Genomic DNA, 20875 nt, shown 5'->3' with positions numbered 1-20875 from the left:
GTCATCATCATCATTTATTAACAGTAGCACAATCACTATCAATTAGAAGGGAAGTAGAGGGCATATTATGGACAAGTATTCTTAGAGCTATGAGAAATTATAATTGATAATATAGTTATAATTGACATTAAAGGTGGAGACAGAAAAGTAACAAAAAACATGTAACAAAAAAGAGGCAACGATATTGGGGTATTAGAATGAAGCCAGATCACTTTTATGGTTCAGTAGACCTGTAATTATTGCTATATAATAACTGATGTTCACATTGATGATTTGAATTATCAAAAGGTTTAAATATGTTTGTTATAGTGTCTTTAAGAAGACAAACAAATGTAATTAGGAAGATTCCTATCTAGACTGTTTAATAGTGAAGAATATTGATATGTATGTATTAAATCTTGAAGCCTATATGGAAAACTCAGTCATATAGAATAATTCATATGCTTGAAGGTTTCATATAACTGAGATTTTTCTCTTAGGAGTCGTAAAATCTTTAGTGTACATGTCTGATCTTGTTAAGAAAATTTGAATGTTAAATTCAGTATCTTGGGTGTTGTCACCTATGTTACGTATGTATTTACTTGAATACTAACTACCACTTGTAAAAATGTAGATTTTTTTTTTTTTTCCCTGAAAATGTATTGTTCCTTTTCCCTTCAGAACTGGTCTTTTGAGAATGAATATTAAATGGAAAGAAATTGTTTCCTTAAACTATTATAAAATTTAAAGTATAATCCTGTACAAATTAAGAATATTATTTAAACTGTTTTGTATTTTGGAAAATTTATTTTCAAAACATTTAAGTTATAAATTATTTTGCTTGTTTTTTACATGTATTTCTATTTAATTGAACATTACTTGCTACAATAAATTATTTTACTTCTTGTAGATCAGTGATACAATGAACAGTGCAAAATCTGAACATACAGCTATGAAAGGAACTTCACTGAAAAACAAACCAGAACTCAAAGCATCAACTGATTCTAATGCCACTTTACATTCATCTTTGGCAACTAACGCTTCTAATCATAACAGTTGTGTGGTGGATATGCTAAGGAAAAATGAAGGTATAAAGATGGCATTCTAAATAAAGCTTAAGCTTTTTATAATAATGGTAAAAATTTTAGAGTCTTTGAAAAAGTAAATGTTATATGGTTTGGATCCATTTTCAAAATATAATATATACCTGCCATATTAACCCTAATTAGAATGATGTCAAGATACCAAGCAAGAACTTACCTGAATAGTAAAGATTAGTTATTAACTATAGAATTTAAATGAGGCGAGCTCTTGTGTACCATTTGAGATTGGCCAGTGTGTTCAGTATCACTGTTCCATTACCCTGTTGTCCTAGCACTTATAACTATCTGCAGTAATTTATTTGGGGCCAGGATTTTGTCTACCTTGTTCACGTAAAGTTCTCCAGCACCCAGATTCATGCCTGGTAAATAGTAATCACTTAATAAATAAATACATATTTGTTTACCAAGTAACTGGATTATCCCCAGAAAGGTAGTTCATTTATGAAACTGTTGATTAGCCTGTTGAATTCATGGTACAGCTTGTAATTTGGTGATCCTTATATTTTAAAGTATTTAATTTGAATATTCTGATACCATTCGAGATATATTAAGTGTTGCCTCTGATTTCATTCTCTAAAATTACTTTATAAATCTCATTCTGATATATCCCTGACGTAGGAATATGTGGTTTTATTTTTAATTTGAAAAAATTACGACCTTAAAGTATTCAAGGAAAATAATTTCCTATAGTTTTTCTAATTTTATTATTTGTGGAAGAGGAGAGCACTTTTGTTTTGTTGATTTTCTGATATAAGGGAATCATTTGGTCAAAATTATAAAAGCTTGGTCTTGGACGTCAGTTTAAATTTTTTTTATAGTGATTTTCTATGTCTATCATATAAAGAAGTTTATACTCTTGAAAACAAATATGAGATTTGAGAATCTTAATGTACTCTGAATCCTACTTGTAAGGCAATTTGGATAAAATTAATATTAGTCAAATGGAGAAACAAGAGTGGTTGTACAATGACAGTGTCTGGCACATAGTAGATATTCAAATGTGTGAATGAATGGTTACCCAATTTCAGGTTAACAAGAGGAGATTGGGCTTTTTCTCTGTAGGTTGGAGTAGCTGATATGTTTCTTTCTTTTTTCCTTTTTTTGTATGTTTCAAAAGTGAAAGAGTGACACAATTAGTTGTGTTTCTTTTAATTAATTTATTTAATTAATTTATTTTTGGCTGCGTTGGGTCTTTGTTGCTGCACGTGGGCATTCTCTAGTTGCAGCGAGCAGGGGCTACTCTTCATTGCAGTGCGCGGGCTTCTCATTGTGGTGGCTTCTCTTGTTGCAGGGCATGGGCTGTAGGTGCGCAGGCTCCAGTAGTTGTGACATGCAGGCTCAGTAGTTGTGGCTCGCGGGCTCTAGAGCACAGGCTCAGTAGTTGTGGTGCATGGGCTTAGTTGCTCCACGGCATGTGGAATCTTCCCAGACCAGGGCTCGAACCCGTGTCTCCTGCATTGGCATGCAGTTTCTAAACCACTACACCACCAGGGAAGCCCCGCGATTAGTTTTTGTTTTTTATTTTGGAAAGGACATTCTAGCCTCACCCTCAGGAAGAGTTATAATAGGAAATGGTTGGGAGACTCGTTAGGAGGTTCTTTTAGGACTCCAAGAGATGCATAGAGACTAAAGCAGTGGGTGGGATGGAGAGGAGAGAATACATCAGTTCAGAGACCTTTAGAAAGTAGCACCTATTAGATTTGGAAACTGGTTAGATATGAGAAATAAAAATGAGTTGAACATGGCTCCCAGTTTTCTGGGTTGGACATTCAGTTGTTGATGAAGATAGGAAATACAGGAGCAAGAACAGATTTGGGGATAAGATAGGTTCAACCTTGAACTTACTGTTTTTGAGGCACTTGAGTAACATATTGGTAAAGATTTCTAATAGGCAGTTGGATACTTAAGTCTGGAGTCTATGAGGCAGTTCTTGACTAGAAGTATAAATTTAGAAATTAAGAGTATCTAACATGTAAGCTCCACAAGAGCAGGGACCTTGTCTGACTTGTTTACTGCTGGATTCTCAGGACCTGGCACTGCACCTGGGACATGTATTTGAGAGATGTATAATTCGTGAATGGTAGCTAAAACAACAGGAAAATATGCAAGGGGAGAAAAGAAAAGGCTTAGAAACACCTGCATTTAAAGAGTCATTTGAAGAAGAGAAGCCAGCTAAAGAGATTGAAAAGGCATTCCAAGAAGGTTAGGAAAAAAGATTGGTATCATGTTTTTTACCTGTATAGTGGGCATCACTGTTTATGACTATGCATTTATGATGTATGCATGAGTGAATACAAGTCATAGACAGAAACAGTTTCAAAAAAGAGTATGTGGTGAGGATTGTTTACATTGCAGAGAAGTCAAGTAAATGAAAATAGATAACTATCCCTTAGAAATAAGTATCCCTTGACATTTGTCAGAGCCATTTCATTAGAGTTGTGTGCTGGATCAAATTTGGGGAGGTCAAGGAAGTAGAGACTGCTCTAAAGGAAGTTAGCGAGGGGAGATGGTAACTGGAGAATACTTGTTTATAATGTTTATAGACTGAGGGCCAAAACTACTGAAGAAGAATTTGAAAACACCAAAAAGAAAGGAATGATTGATAAAAGAGGGTCCCAAAGTATGCAGAAGGAATGGGACCAAGAGCACAAGAGAATAGATTAAACTTCCTTAGGAGAGAAGTCATCATCTGAAATGGAAGAGAGGACAGAGGGGTTGGGCACAATCATAAATACATTTCTAGTTTAGGACAAGAAAAGGCAGGAAATTGGTGGCATTCATGCCTGATCACCTCTTTTTCTTTTCCTAAAATGGGAGGAAAGGCCATTTGATCTATGACTGAGTAGAGTTCAAGAACAGTGATTCAGTGTTTAGAATGGAAGAAGGAGCTGAGAAGTTGGAAATCTGTTATGGATATAATGCACTTTATTTTTCTAGATATTTTATGCCTAATGGTTAAGTCATATGACTGACTTTCGTGGTGCTCACGTTTATGATTTTAAAATTGAAAATGCCAAGAATTGGGTGACAAGAACTACAAGATACAGCAGTTATTTGCAGGTGTTATGTTAATAATTAATCCTTTCCCTTTAATTTTAGGTCCTCACACTTCAGTAAATATAGGTGTTCTAAGTAGTTGCCTGGACTTAAGAACAGTAATCCCTGAAACTTCTGTATCCAGTACTGTTTCCAACGCACAAACTATGGTAACCCAGCAGACCATTAAAACTGAATCATCCAGTACAAATGGGGCAGTTGTTAAAGATGAAACTTCACTAACAACATTCAGTACCAAATCTGAAGGTTTGAAATGTGTTTCACATACTGTATTTTGAACCATTTTTGTATATAAATTCATCAAACGTATTTGTTTTAGATGGGAATTGCATTTCATCTTGGATTGAATCAAATATAAAAGGATAAAGTACCTTACATAAAATAGTTAAATTAGCACACACTGTAATACAATCAGAATGTATCTTTCCTACCATGAACTTATTCTGCAAAATTTTTTTTCCTTAGAAAAGATTAGTTCTAGGCTGTGGAGTAACAATTTTCCCAGCTTGATTGATTTCTGATTTTGTAAATTCTCATTTTATTCTTTTGCAATAGGAATTGTGTTTCATGTTTGGTGAACATTCTCTGAAGTTCCAACTAGTCATCAAATCCTTAAAAAATGAACTTTGTGAATTAGTTCAAGTTAGAGGGTCCATATTTCCAATTATTGTGATTTTTTGTATATTTATAATTATATTTTAATATATCTGTTTGATAAGTGATTATGTAAGTCTTATCTGATGAATTGTTTAATTTTTAGTTGATGAAACATGTGCATTACCTGCAACTAAGATCAGCCGTGTAGAGGCACATGCTGCAGTGATGCCATTTTCTGTAAGTATATTACCTGGACATGATATATGTTTACAGACGGTTAAATATGCTTTAAATGCTGAGCACCTTTAACATAAATTCAGGAAAAGACTCGGGTATCCTCTAGTAATTGTTTGACATAGATTGGAAAATGAAGGGTTAAAGAGAAAACTGTTCACAGTACAATGTTAAGTGGAAAACTGTGGACAAAATATATATACTGCATTCCCAATTTTATTAAAAACACACACAGTGTGTACATTCACACTCTCACGTGAGTCCTCACACATCTGCACTACGATGCTAGATGACTTTCTTCAGGTTGTGGGGCCAGAGATAATTTTCATTTTCTTCTTTATGCTTTCAGGATTTTTCTGTAATAAAATGTTACTTTAATAATCAGAAATGTGTGTGTATACATACATATGTGTATATATTGAAATTATATTAATGGTTTAAAGAGTAAAAGGACATGTCATAAAACATAAAACTTGAATGGCTTTATTGCTAACTACTTAATAGGAGAACAACAGAATATTGCAATACCGAGTCAGGCATACCTGTAGGGTATCCCAACAATCGCTGACATTGGGTTTTTTGGTGGAAGGCCAGAATTAGTCTGCCTGGTACCAAATTTAAATGCTAGGAATGTGCCTCACAAATAGTATACTAAGATTGTTTCACTTAGATGAATACATGTGTTTGTGTATATCTTTAAATTTATTTTTAAATTCTCAGTCATTTTAACTTTATTGCTATGAGCAAGAGTTTTTATTTGACCTAAAATTTACCTTTTAGAATCTTCAAGATTAGTCTATAGTTGTAGTTTTCTTTCAGTCATGATCTTATGGCTTTTGATTCCGTATTTACCTTCATCAGCTTTCACCTTTCCAGAATGTTAAGTCCCAGTGTTCTTAGACTCTTCTCAGAGAAGAATTATTCAAATGAATTTTTATCTCTTAAGTCTATTTTACAATGCATCAGCCAGAGTGGTATCTGTTATTTCAGTTGGAGCCAGTTGTTTTATAAAAGTTGTTGAAGAGAGTTTTTACAACTTTAAAATGAAAACAAGTTTAAAGCTATTCCTTTTCTAAAAACCTTAAAGACTCTTCTAGTTAGCTCGCTTTGTCATGTGTGATAGCCTAAGTAACAAGTAATGTGAATTATAAGCATGTACCTCTGCTGTTATATATTCAAGACAGAAATAAATAACTGAAGTGCACATTTGTTTTGAGCTTCTGGAAACAGTGTCTCATTTATAAAGAAGATGGCTTAAAAAGGTTAGTTCCAGGGTTAAGTATAATTCACTTATCACTAAAAGTAGCTTAAGGTAGAGGAAGTTTATTAGTCTTAAAGCAAGGTAAAAATGTAAAACTGTTTAATCTGTTCCTCTTTAGTATATAATAAATTATATTCAAATTGCATTTTAGTTTTGAACATTTTTTCTCCTTTTAGGTTTGGAGAATCACAGGTATTTCAAGTGCAAAGATCACTGAATTTCTGCTAGTTGTTTTTGAATCTAGAAATAAGCCAGCTTGGAATGAATTTTTCCTTATTTGCTCCTTTTGGAGCAAGTTGTAGTGTCACATTAAAGGGATTATTACATTTTCTGAGAGAGTCTCTGAAATGACAATGTTCTATAAAACAGCTGGCATTTTAACGTATCACTGATTGGAAAGCATGCTAACTCCAGCTAGGTTGATAGCACAGAGCTACTGACTTGGAGAATGCCTGTCACTCCCTATGTTTGAATTGGCAACCCTGTTTCACTGTCAGTTGACCTAATCTGTTAAGAGTTTATTTACTTATGAGCTATTTATTGTGGTGTTTACCCATATACCTACTTGTAGATCACTGCATGGATTATTAAATCTTGAAATTTCTTGTATGTTCAGTAAGAGTCTTCATAAATGTTTCTTTCTCTGAAATTAGAAAGAGACTCCTTCAAATCCAGTGGCCACAATGAAAGCAGGAGAACGACAGTGGTGTGATGTAGGAATTTTTAAAAATAATACAGCTTTGGTGAGCCAGTTTTATTTGCTGCCAAAAGGGAAGCAAAGCATCTCAAAGGTAGCTATTGACATACTTTCTACACTGTTAGTTATAAGCCTCAAGAATGAGATTTTAAAAAGTAATCCTGATTCAGGACATTCGAATGAGTGAAATTGGGATCTGTTTACAATCTATAATTGCGAGTTCTATATATAGTTATCTTGTATTCTTTTTTAAGACTCTTTTTATAGAATATATCACAAGCAGGTTATTTTAAAAAATCTCATACAATCACTGGGCTGAATTTTGAGTCATAAGTGATATGGTCTGGCCAGTACAGATAAAGATTTTTTGAAATATCTCTAATTTTGTTACCTGGTGTGTTTAAAGAATGTTTAAAGAACATTTTTTTACTTAGAACTTTTGTTACTCCTAATTTCACAGTTTAAAAAGTTTAAAAACCCCTATGCTATTGAATACAATCTAATTTTCCCTTAATTCTAAAGTCCCTTAAAGAGGACCTCATATATATAGATGAGACATTAACCCTCTAAGAATTATGAAATAGATAACAGCTCCAAAGCATATTGAACTAATATTTTTCTGGAATGGGGAATTTCAGAGAGGGAATTGCCAAAGAAATACATATTCAGTTTGAATCTCCCAAAGATCTTACTAATGGGGAATATATTATTTATCATTATATTTTAGTTTCTCTAATATTACTTCTGGTGTCTCACTTTTACATATTGAATTCTTCCAATTCTTGACAAAAATAGATATCCTAGTTAATAATTTGTTGGTATTATGCCTAACAAAATTTCTGGCTGTAGTTTGATTTCATATACATGGAAATATCCTTATCTAAGGGCCTAGTAGCTATGTTTTTCCCAAAAGAAAGAAAAGAACATAAAATTTAGAGCCAGTAAACTTGAATTTGAATCATTAGTTCCAGTACTTGACAGTGTAACGTTGGACAAGTCACTTGTTTAACCTTGCAGAGACTCAGTTTCCTCATCTGTGAAATGGAGATGACCTAACTTCCTTAAAAAAATGGGATGGTACATTGGCACTACCTGTCTCACAGTGGTGTAGTGAGAGTTAGGGAGAATATGTAAAAATTGTTTGAAAGTTGTAGATGTTATGATCTTCTTATGCAGAGTATGCAGTCCAATTATTTAATTTAACATTTTTTCAGCATCTGCTGAATATTAATTATTAAAATGCTCTGTACTACGTGCTAGTCATTCCTTTTCTATCAAGTTTGCTTGCCTGTGTCCAAAGGGTATTGTTCCTGGCTAGACTGTTTGACAGTAAATTTTCTGAGGTTTCTACTCCACGTTAAGTTTACATGGAGATAGTTGTTACCTTGTTTATAGTGGTCAGTTTTTTTCTATCTCCATACTCTTCATGTGCAGAATACCCTTATATTTCTTTTTATAGCCAGTGATTCTCAACTGGAAAGGCACTTTTCCTCTGGATGAGAATCACCAATTTATGGGCGTAAGTTACTTTTGTTTTGGGGGAGGGGGGGTTCATTCCATGTATGAAAGAGGAAAATAAATAATGTGAACTACAACCCTAAAACATAATTCATTCTTTAGAAGTTTTGTTATTTAATGAAAAAATAATTAATTGCATCTTTTCTTTGACTTTTGCATATATTATATTTTAGATAGGAAATGCAGATGTACCTGACTACAGTTTACTTAAGAAACAAGATCTTGTTCCAGGCACAGGATACAGATTCAGGGTTGCTGCCATCAATGGTTGTGGAATAGGCCCTTTCAGCAAAATCAGTGAATTTAAAACTTGTATTCCCGGTTTTCCTGGAGCTCCTTCTGCAGTCAGAATTTCAAAGGTGAGACATCAGGTCAAGACTTAATGATTTAAATTACTGAGACTTTGTACATGAAGTAAAACTATCAGTTTAGAGATTCTTGTTAGTGTCTGATGAAATGAGAGGTATCTAAAAGGGGTAGATTAAAAATTTTTTAAATATTTTTCTCTAATCATTCATGATATTTTTAAGGACCAAAATTTCAAGCAGAATTACAGCATCCAAATTTTAGAAGGTCAGGGAAATCTGTGTATGCTTCTTAATATTAGCTTTGTTCTTGTTATTATGGAACCAAAAAGTTTTGTGCTGGAGAATTTTAATAGAACACATTTAATTGGATTATATTTTATTCTAAGGTCCTATCCCTATTTAGAGAAGATAAGGTCTGCTTTCAGATAAGAAAAATCCCTTTCTTGGGGTAGTACAGGCAGACTTTTAAGCCTAGTTATGTTTTTTAAAAGCACATGAATTAAACACTATAGATCGAATTAAGTTTGGTTTTTAAAAATCAACAATAAAAGTTCTAACATCTAATGCAGTTACTTTAGTGAAAAACGTCTTGTGTTCTAAAGATAGACTCAACATAATAAGTGATATTAGAGAAAACTTCAGAACTTTTACCTGTTTTTGTTTTTGTTTTTCCCCCACTCTTCAAGAATGTTGAGGGTATCCATCTTTCCTGGGAACCTCCAACTTCACCTTCTGGAAATATTTTGGAATATTCAGCCTACTTGGCTATCCGCACAGCACAAATACAAGATAATCCAAGTCAGCTTGTGTTTATGAGGATTTATTGTGGTCTAAAGACATCATGTATAGTAACTGCTGGGCAACTTGCAAATGCACATATTGATTATACATCCAGGCCTGCCATTGTGTTCAGAATATCGGCAAAGAATGAAAAGGGATATGGACCAGCTACACAAGTTCGATGGCTTCAAGGTAACAATAAAAAAGCACCTTTAAATTGATTTTTTTTAAACTGAAGGTATTGTGATGATTATTTATTAGTAACTGGTTTTGAAGATTTGTCATTTAAAAGAGTATTCTCTGACTGTATTTCTAGCAGTTATGAATTTGAGTTTGTAAGTTGTTCTTAAAATGTATTTGCTCAATTCTAGATCCAAATAAAAGTAGAAAAGAAGCAAAGCCTCTCTGAAAACTAGTATATGAATTCTTCCTTAAAGTTATAGCTCTTTTATAAAGGAAAATAGTAAAATTAAGATAAAAGCTAGAAGGCTTTATTACTCCAATATCTTTTATAAAGGCCATGTAACTCAGTCATCCTAGAGTTATTGAGATGATTCTAGTAACTGGCTGTTGTACACTGTGCTGTCTTATATAGTAAATGTTCTCTACATTGTAAAGGCCCTGTCTTTGAGTATTCCCTCTAACTTTATTCTATATGAGCAGTGGTCCTCTAACAGCTATCTTCTACTGGATAATATTTGTAATACTGATTTTAGTAGCCATTTGATTCATTTCTTTATCTACAGTTAGCACAGAGCTTAAGAAGTTAAAAAAAGAAAGGCAAGTTCAGAAATCTGCTTTTGAATTTCCATCATTTTCCAAGAATCATGGCAACATACAAAAAGGATAATGGATTTTCTTGATTCATACCAGGTTGATATATTGGAATATATTTTTGGCCAAAGCACTTAACTTATCTGGCCCTCAATTTCCTGATTAATAGATGAGGGAGTTAAAAGAGTTTACCTTTAAGGTCCCTTTCAGCAGTAAAATTCTGTATGTTCATCAGTAGTAAAGTATATCCCTAAACATTTTAACATCTGTCTCAATGGATCTAATTTTACTTTTGCTGAAATTAAAATGTTCATAGTTTAAAATTCAAAGTTAAAGTATGTCCTTCTTATTGAAGAAAGAAAGAAGCACCTTAACTGGACATGAGTTTTGAAATAGTGTTTTAAACATTTGTAAGATTTTTGTAAATGCTCTAAATGTTTTATTTTTGCATTGTTTTTACCTTGAAATTGTATAAACTTTTTTACAACTGAAATATAAGCATTAGACAGCTTACTCAGGTTCCATTACAACCTTAAAGATGCATATAGGCATTATGGATACTCTGCTACAGGTAACTTGTTTTAAACCTTTTAGACGTTTCATGGTTCCACTGCCTATTCGAATCTGGAATGAATATACAGAGCAATAATTGCAGAAAAGATATTTCAGACTAAGAGCTGCAGTAACTGCAGGGGCACAGGTCTGTCATTTTATACCATGTAACCTTATGCCAGTTTAGGTTGACTGAGTAGCTATGTCCTCAAACTTCATGTATAATACTCCAAGCAAAGATGGATTTAATTGTGCAGAATTGATATATATGTATGTTCCAGTTACTAATTTAAAAGTGTATAGAATATTTTAATATATAATTTTTGTAAAGAACTGGGATTTTTATACTACAGTATTTGTAATTAATGTGTCTCACTAATTTTCTCTTGAAGAAAATATGCAAACTGTTAGACACGTAATGAGTGATTTCCAAACTCTAAAGGTAAAATAAATGCACTACTGTGGTGTTGTTAGAATACCTTTTTTGTGGCTATATGAATCCTTAATCTTTAAATGTGTACTTTACAAACAGTGTTTACAAGGAGCTTCTCTGGTTTGTTATCCCAGCACCTCCCTTGGTGAGAGCTTCATTCTGCATTTGTTTAACTCATATGCTTTGCTTTTGGCATATGCTTGCTTTTTGCACTAGTAGAATTTTAACTTACCTCATTATTACGTTTGTAATCATTTGTGTAGCTTCCATAATATGTCTGATATAGGCTAAAGAAGTACTTAACCAAAGTTAAAATAAATGGTAAGCAATTTTGCACATATTAAATGCTAGGGTTTGTTGTGTATATGTGTGCGTTTAGTTATAAAAAGAATAACTATGGAAAGTTATAGTAAGTATGTGTTTCAAGCCCAATCATTTTAATGATCTGTTTGCTTTATTAGGAAAAGGTCTGGCTTTTAACCCTTTATTCTCTGCATTAATTAACAATTTGCATCTTGAAGCACTTCTCTTAATGACAAGGAATAAGTTGACTTTAAGCAAAGAATAGAATATTTGTTTGAGTGTGTACATTTATACCTACTTAGTATTTTGTTTAGTTTACTTTGTTTAAATATCTCTTCTTTTCTAGACTAGGAGGTGAATATGAACCTGTGGTTCTAAAATATGTCTTATTTTCTAGAGAGAAAGGCAGTCTTTCTATACCAAGGGATTTGTTAAAATAACATGTTTTTACTTTGAGAATCAGCCCAGTTTCTTACCATTTTTTCACATTTGTACATTAAGTAGTAATCACATTTATCGCTGATAAATGATTGGTGACTGAAAGACGCCATTAGGAAATATCTGTGGCTTTCACATTAATAGTTAATAAGAGATCATTGAGCTATGTGTTTATGAATAGAATGGATTGGGATAAATAACAAGAGAAGTGCATTTAGCTTCTTATGATTTGCACATTTTCTACGTGAAGATCCCTTTGTGTAGCAGTGGGTTATAACATGCAGGTATCTTTCATAAAAGGATTTACCCTGAGTTAAATTACTTTCTTTACTCCTCCCAGCTGGATAAGCAATTCAGATGTACAAGCCTTTGTGCCATAGTCCTCTTCCTGGACTCTGCAGATTTGGTTCACATAGGTAGTAAAAAGATTTTGCTGTTGCATGCTCTTAGAATTATGTTTTCTAAAATATTGTATTGGCTTCATTTTAGTTTAGTAAACTGTTTGGCAACTTAACTAGAAATAGGGTATTATAAACTCACTTTTATCTGCATTAAAAAAAAAAACAGAAATAATCCAATTGCATGTATGAGGGCCCCCTGCCCTATAACCCAACTGCATACATATAATCATCTGTAAGAAGGTGAAACTGTTGATCCATTATTTCAAAGAGTTGTAGACTAGCAAAGATTTGTTCCAGTTAGATATATGGTCTACTATAACTGGAGATATTTTTATTTTTAAAAATTGCAGCACTTGTAGCATAAAAATAACTTGTAACATTGGATATGAAGAGATTATTAGTATTTAAAATTACTGTAGTCATCTGATCATAAATGAAATAGGTTACAAAATAGACTTGGTCCTTGACCATTTAAGGTATAACTGACAGTTATGTTTTCCAAGACTAATTTTAGGCAGTTTTATATATTGTGTACCAATGACATGTAAAATAAAGCACCTTTTCTACTATAAGCAATTACAGGTGTTATTTATTTTGAACTACATGGAAGAAAAATTAGTGGTGGCAGAGTAAATCTGTAGAAATGCTGATGTTGTATCATTCACTTAAAATGATACAGGCAGGCTCATAAAGAATGAACTTTGTCTAAAAACTTGTTTATTTAGTGGATTGTGTTTGGGAGTCATTTTCTGATAGAAATGTAGAGCCTATCTAACCTTCATTGTAACTAAACTAGTATGCTTGAAAGTAAAAAGGCAGATGGCTCCAAGAAACAGACTAAAGTTGTTGTCACCTTTTTTGGGTCTTCTTTACTCTTAATTTTTTTTTTCTTTATGCTTTTCATTTTAATTCATAGCAGCCAGTCTTCTGTCCTGCTGCTCCATCAAAATGGCTCTAGCAGAGGTCAGGGATAACGTCTCATTTCCCAAATCCATTGAATTCTTTCATTGTACTTAATCTTGTCATTTGAAACTTAAACCACTCCCTTGACACTTTCACGTTTTTTTAGTTTCTGTCAGACTGTGCTCTCTGTCTTTTTATGCACCTCCTTTCGTCTGCAGTCCCCTTTTCCACTCCCACCTGTCTCCATTCATATTTTCAAGATTTAGGTAAAGGTCTCCAACCTGCTGAAGCCTTTCCTGACATACTTCATTTCTAGGTAGATTTGACCCCTTTTTCTTATGCCCCCACTGTCCTTTGTTCAATCTTTTGTCATAGCAGCCTAAAAGCTCTTGCGCCCTTACTCGTTAGTGTTGTTATTCCTCTCCCTCTGCCAGATGGTCAGAGACTGGGTCTTTATCTCTCTTCCATATCAGCCATTTAGCTGCTACTTAAATATTTTAACAAATGACTAAATAAAATTGCACCTTTACATCTCTCTCCATACTCTCACTCCCCTTCTCAAATTGGGTCAAAGTGAGAGGGAGGCTTTGAAAGGGAAAGAGATTTTAGCAGATTTAATAAGCCTCTGGAGGAAATACAAGCTTCACCTTTGTCTTACCCTACCCTGCTGTTACTTAGGTTCCTAAGAGAAGTTCTGGGATAAGTAAGAGATATGTCACATATTTATTAGGCTAAAAGGGATTTAATATGGGTGTGTATAGATCTCAAGAGGAATTCTTTGATCTAAAAAGATCTGAGAATTTAGTGAGACTGGTGGGCATTGCTGGATAATGATTTTTAACATTGGATGATCAGGAAAATGAGCTAAAAATATTTCCAAAGTCAGTCTCTCTGATTTCCATATAGGAAAGCCATGGACAATTGTCTAACTTTAGAAGAAGCTACCTACATATTTAATATGTAAGCACAGGGAGCTGCTGGAGGACACAGAGCACCAGCATTAGAACCTCACTGGAGTCTGTCAGGTCACTGTTGTCACCTCTAAGCTTACAGGACAAAGGATTCTTACACTACTGGAAAACAAGATGACATTGGCACACCTTCTTTCCAAGTTTCCCAGTTATAGTTGGGAGTCCTTATACTTATATATTTCTGTAACTCAGAAAAAGACTTTTTAAAAATCATGCCTGGAAAAACATGAACTACAACATTCTGGGGAGAGACAATTCTATAAACCGAATGATGAAGGAAAAAGCTATACCAGCCTCCTTATTCAAAATAGATCTCTATATCTTCTATTTCTATAACTATATAAGGTAGCATCTAGTGTTTGTTTTTGAGCATAGAGTAACTTTGTCCGCTAGTAAGTCATGGTCCAAGAAATGTCCACCTCTGACCAAGAGGATTATCCATTCCTCCTCTGAAAAGATAGACTGGAAGTTCCCTACAAGCTTGAGAAAAGCTCCCTCCCTATTTCTCTGTTTCTTATTGGAGAAGGAGGACAAAGCTACAGGTATAATAATTACATCCGATTTAATTATTATACCTGACAAAGCTACAGGTATAATAATTACATCCGATTTAACAAAGTTGTGGGTGTGCCACTTAAGGCAGCGTAGCATGTAAGAGGGGGGCAGGGCTCTGGAGGTCCAGCCAACTGCTTGATCCGAAATCATCCTGCTGCCAGTTGCAGTTTAGCACCTCCTGGTGGCATTGTCCATTCCAGCTTACATATGGGTAAGATTTTGGGTCTTTTGTAACACGCAGCCTAGGATTTTTAAAATAGTACAACGATGTCTGGAATTTTCTGAATGTTTGGAACCTAGTTGAAGAGATTGGACCTGAAGGATACACTGTCTGCTCTCCATTTCCTGAGAATGTATTGCCAGCCATTTGCTGCCGGGCCTAGTCTGCCTCTTGCACCACCTCCCTAACCCAAGATAATAACTTTAGCCTGCCTTGTTGGGTACGAGGGATGGATCCAATGTTTCAAGATCTTTTTTTTCAAATTTCTAAATTGTATACCAAAATGTATAGCTAATCCCCTGAATCAGGTGAAAATGTACCTTAACTGTGCCTTGTTTAATTTGCAAAATGGCACTGCTGGTGAAGACCCTGGCAAAGATATGATTGCAAAATTGTTATGACACTTGTGACCAACCTGGGCACATGTTATTGACCAATGTGGAGAAACAGTCAGTACCCACCAAGCACTTTCTGTATTTTTGGATTGCTTAACACGTAGATGCACTATTAGGAGAATGTGCCAAAGGGAATTTGTACTTTTGAAAGTCAACAGAATTCAGTAAAGAGGCAGTGCCTCAGTTTATTTTGTGATTTGTATCACCTATCATTTCATTCTCCGCTTTATACAAATAATTATATACCCAATGAACAACATAACCAACTAACCAGAATCATGCCAGTGGCTGAACCAACTTGGCAGAGCAGTGCTATAATACTGCCATCTCGTTAGATCCTAGCTCTCTGGGAACCTAGTTAACGTCTGTGAAGAACAGCCCATATTCATTCCTTTTTTCATATTACTATGTACTTCTTCCCCACCAGTTACAATAATTGCCTGATATGCAATGCAGAACAGTGGCTGAAATAATCGGATGTTCCCTCTCTTTGTTGATGAAGTTATATCCCGTAACCTTATATCCTTTTTCTTTTACGATGTTTGTTGAGAATAAATAAAATGATCCCACATGTGCTCAATCTTCAGCTTAAGAACTAGAATACCCTCAGATGTGTAGAATTACCCCACTCTGTCTTCCCTCCCCACATACCACATGAGGTAAACATTATTCTGGATTTTTGGGTAAAATTCCCATGTTTTTATTTATGGCCCTGCCATCTATATTATGTATCCCTAATAATATATTATTTAGATTTACCTGTTTTTGAACTTTTATGTAAATGGTATCGTGCTGTATGTATTCTTCTGTGACTTTTTTCTGACACTGTTTTTGAGATTCTTATCCATGTTTATGCATGTAAGTGTATTTCATCTGTTTTTCACTACTGTATAGTATTCCATTATATGACTATACCACAATTTATCTATTCCTCTGTCCATGGAGATGTGGATTGTTTTCAGTTTTTGGCTATTCTGAATGATGCTGCTAGTGAGCATTCTGCCAGTTACAATGTAAGCTCCGTGTGGGCAGGGATTTTGTCTTTTTTGTGTGATTTTGTCTGTTTAACACATTCACAATGTCTAGAACAATGCTGGTACATGGTAGATGCTTAATAAATATTTGAGGAATGAGTGAATTCTTGTACATGTCTCCTGGTGCACACGTGCAAGAGTTCTCTAGGGCAGTTGTTTTCAAAGTATGGTCGAGGGACTCTTGAGGTCCCTGAGACCCCTTCAGGGGAGTCTGTGAGGGCAAAAGCGTTTTCATAAGAATACTAAGACGCTATTTGTCCTCTTCACTCTCATTTTTCACTTTTAAATGTTTTCCAGATATATGATGACATCATCACTCTGACAGCTTATCAAGTGTGTACCTATATATTTTTGTTTTGAAAATGCCTGTTTTAATTTCTAATATGGTAAATTTTGATAACTATAACCCACATGAACAACAGCTCTTTGAGGTCCTCAATAATTTTTAAGGATGTAAAGAGGTTCTGGACCAAAAATTTGAGAACTGATGCTCTAAGAAGCAGGTTTTACTTAGTCATACTGAACTGTTTTCTACAGCATTTGTACCAGTTAAGCTCCCACTGGCAGTGGTTGTGTGTCATTGCAAACACTTATATCTTAGCAAACTCTTAATCTTGACTATCTTTTATATTTGTCAATTGGATGGCAATTGTATAGTATCTTACTGTGGGTTTAATTTGCTTTTCCCTGATTACTAATGAAACTGAGTGTTTTTTCGTACATGAATGTGTTTCCTCTTCTGTGAAATACCTATTCATGTCTTTTTTGCCCATTTTTCTATTGGGTGTGTGTCTTTTTTTTCATTGATTCATATGATTTCTTTATATATTCTGGATGCCAGTCCTTTGTCAGTTAAACATGTTGTATGTATTTTCTCCCAGTTTGTGTATTATCTTTTGTGATTGTATTGAATTTATTGATTAGCTTGGAGAAAATTGATATCTTTTCAATAATGAGTCTTCCCATCCAAAAACACTGTGTATTTATCCATTTGGTTTTCTTTTAATATCTGTCAATAAACTTTAACAATTTTTCTCCATAAAGGCCTTCATGTCTTATATTAGTTTTCTTTCTGGGAGTTTTATATATTTTTTAATGCTGTGGTAAATTTCTTAAAATTACACTTTCTATTCTAAGTGGATGTTGCTGATTATAGATATATTGCTGCTATGTGTTGATTTTGGATCCAGCAACCATGCTAAATTTTTATTAGTTCTAATAATGTATCTAGATGTCTTTCTGAGTTTTTTATGTAATCGCATCATCTGAAATGGTGGCAGTTTTCTTCCTTTCTGGTCCTTCTACCTTTTAAAAAATTTCTTCTTACATTTCTGTACTTGCTAGGACCTGTAGTACAACGTTGAAAAGAACTGATAGTGAACATCCTTGTCTCAGCCCCAATTTAAAGGGAGTGCTTTCGACATTTCAGTTGAGTATTTTTTTTTCCCCACAAATGGCCTTCATCACGTTGAGGTTCTCTTCTATTTCTAGTTTGCTAATAGTTTTATATGAATGAATGTTGAATTTTACTGAATGCTTTTTCTCATCTATTTAAATGGTTAAATTGTTTTTTCTTTTAATGTTAATGTATTAACTTATGATGGTTGATGTTTTAATATTGAACCAATCTTTAATTCCTAGGATAAACCCAGTTTGATCATGGTGTGTGTGTTTTAATACATTGCTGGACTCAATTTGCGAATATTTTCTTTAGGATTTTTGCCTCTACGTTCGTGAGTGAAATCAGCTTATAGTTCTCCTATTATGTCCTGTCATTGTCTGGTTTTGGTATCAAGGTTATACCAGTCTTATTAAATGAGGTTTTCAACTGTCTGTAGAGTTTAAGATTGGAACTAGTCTTTAAAGCCATGTGGTCATTAAGAGAAGATTTTAAACTATTGATTCATTTCTTTGAAGGTTTTAGCATCATTAGGATTTATTATTCTCAAGTCAGTTTAGTTAAATTTAATAAATTCTTCTAGGGATTTCTCCATTTCATCTTAGTTTAACTTTTTGATATTGTTATCCTTATTAGCTTTATATTGTTTTAGTTTCCACAGCATATGTAGTTATGACTCTTTTTCATTCCTGTTAGTTCATTTTTGCCTTCTCATTTTTTTTCATCATTAATCCTTCCAGAGGTTTGACTTTTTAACCCATTAGTCATTTTCAAAGTGTATTTCCAGATGCTAGGGGTGGGTTATAGTTGTCTTAATCTTTATTTCTTACGTCATTTTTCCAGAGAATATGAGCTATAAGATTTTCTGAAATTTGAGACTAGCTTTATGATTTATCTTGTGATCAGTTTTTATACATGCCCCATGTTTACTTGATAAGAGTGTATATTCCTCGGTTTTTGAGTGTAGTGTCCATTAGATCAAACTTGTTAGTTGTGCTGTGCAGATCTTCTCCTTACTGATTTACCTTATAGTTAATTTCTTATTTACTGAAGAGTCTCAAGATCTCATTATGATAAGTAGATTTCTCAGTTTCTCTTTAAGTTGTGTTTGCTATCTTTTTCTTTGCTTTCTTTTTCTTTGGGCTTTATTATTAGATACATACCAATTTAGAATTTTTCTATCTCCCTGGTGAAAATTGAATTTTTTATAATTATGCAGTGACTCTCTGTGACTGCTGTTGCTTTCATCTTTTTGTTGTCCTTACTTACTATAGCAATGTTTTGGTTAGTGTTTATCTGAATATCTTAGATCTTTTTTTGGCCTCACATTTTGATACACACTTAAAAGATACGGCCACAGAAAACATACGGATGCTTTGGTACCTCTATTATGATTACAAGTATAATTTGGATTTATTTCTATGATTTCTGTTTTTATGATTTCTCATCATATCATCTTTTTAAATTTTTGTCCACTCCTCCCTTATCTTTCATTTTTCATTTTCTTATTCTTTTTTCCCTTCCTCTATTTGTTGGGGTTTTTTTCAATTATTATATTTTTTTCTTATGAGTTCTATTTGGTTTATAAATGTACTTCTTTTCCTGTGTAATCTTTTGCTCCTTATTCATATTTTCCATGCTTCTGTTCCTTTATACATCAGTAATTTTTCTTGTGTTGATACCAGTATTCTTTGTGGGTGAGTCTACTGTTGTATAAATTGTGTTGCTTTTCATTTACGGTGCCATTTCCCCTTGTTTTGTGATACCTGAAACTTATTTTCCTTGGGAAAAAAGGAATTACTTGAAGTATGGACTGAAATTGAGATCCTTAAGATAATTTGTTTGTTCTGCCAAACACCCAGGGGCCAGTAACCTGAGACCACTTTAAATTATGAGCTTGAAGTTTCTCTGATTTCAGATCACAAACCTTCAGGGCTCACCAGTGATTATGAATTCAAGGGTGGTGGTGATTTATCCCCCTCCACCCAGAACCAAAATTGAACCAGGCAAGGTTCCTTGCTGCCCACTTCTCGGTGGTGGCCCAGCTAGACTCCAGCCTAAGTGAGCCTCAGGCTTTATGTCCAGTTCCCCCACTACTGGTAGCTTCTGGTCTCCAGAGTTTAACAGAACTCTCATGGCAAAAGCAGGCTTTGGTGCTGGCTCACCTCACAGGTGTCCTGTTTCCATTTCATTTTTGGCGTTTTGCAGATGCCTTATACTTTCCTGTCAACTCAGTGACACGTTTAAAAAGATATTTATTTAATACAACTTTACATTGTTTCTTACATTTTGTTCAGGATTTGGTTTTTTACAACAGGAGTTACTGAAGGTATCTAGACTGCCTTACTCTCAGAAATGAAGTCTAAATTAAAATTCATTTTACTTTGTCCTGATGTGAGTAGGAAACATAATAGTTTGTAGTCTGTACAGAATTGTAGGATGCCTCGTTATTTCCTTTGTACTGTCCTGCAAGACAGCACTTTTATGGTATGGGGACTGCTACTTGCAAGGTTGGAAATGTATAGAAAACCATTTTTTTAAAGTTACACTCTTCCTCCACAGTAAGGAATGGCTCTGCCATTTCCTTAAATGGCTATTAGCCCAGATATTACTTGTGTTCTTTGACTAGTGATTGCTTTGGTCTGAAAAAAAGGATTTGAATTTGGTTTCTTGTAAACCTAATGTTGGGCATTATATATGCGTGAATGGGCCTTCTTGGCATACCTGTCCTAGCTGAAAGGCACTGTCTGTTATGACTTGTCTTTGCCTAGCAACTTGTTTTCAACCTATTACCCAGTGTTTAAGGTTCAGAACTATCTTTCATTCAGATGTACTCTGAAACTGAGCCCTGGAAAAGAGGTACAAAAGTAAGACACAAAACCGTTACTGTTTGTACTTAGAGGACAATCAAGGAAGACCCAAATTATGCCTTTTTAAAAGAGGCAGAAATTTATGCTGTTGTG

General features: G+C 34.1%; 1 protein-coding gene across 3 annotated transcripts in view; it reads left to right on the top strand.

Moving 5' to 3' along the window:
* HCFC2 (host cell factor C2) overlaps positions 1-20875 on the top strand; it is an 85263-nt gene that overhangs the window by 29234 nt on the left and 35154 nt on the right. The window contains exons 10-16 of one of the 3 annotated variants that reach the window (XM_060307005.1): positions 890-1067; positions 4182-4385; positions 4900-4973; positions 6885-7022; positions 8620-8805; positions 9441-9726; positions 14245-17543. In XM_060307005.1, coding sequence (XP_060162988.1) covers positions 890-1067; positions 4182-4385; positions 4900-4973; positions 6885-7022; positions 8620-8805; positions 9441-9726; positions 14245-14267 — 1089 coding nt within the window. In that variant the 3' untranslated portion in view covers positions 14268-17543. Of the gene's footprint in view, positions 1-889; positions 1068-4181; positions 4386-4899; positions 4974-6884; positions 7023-8619; positions 8806-9440; positions 11339-14244; positions 17544-20875 lie in introns of those variants that run through there. The other 2 variants (XM_060307006.1, XM_060307004.1) reach the window with 2 other exon arrangements.

This window comes from Globicephala melas, chromosome 10, assembly GCF_963455315.2.
Source record: "Globicephala melas chromosome 10, mGloMel1.2, whole genome shotgun sequence".
NCBI classification, from domain to species: domain Eukaryota; kingdom Metazoa; phylum Chordata; class Mammalia; order Artiodactyla; family Delphinidae; genus Globicephala; species Globicephala melas.
Note: the sequence above shows the minus strand (reverse complement) of the source record. Positions and strands in the feature narration are given on the sequence as shown.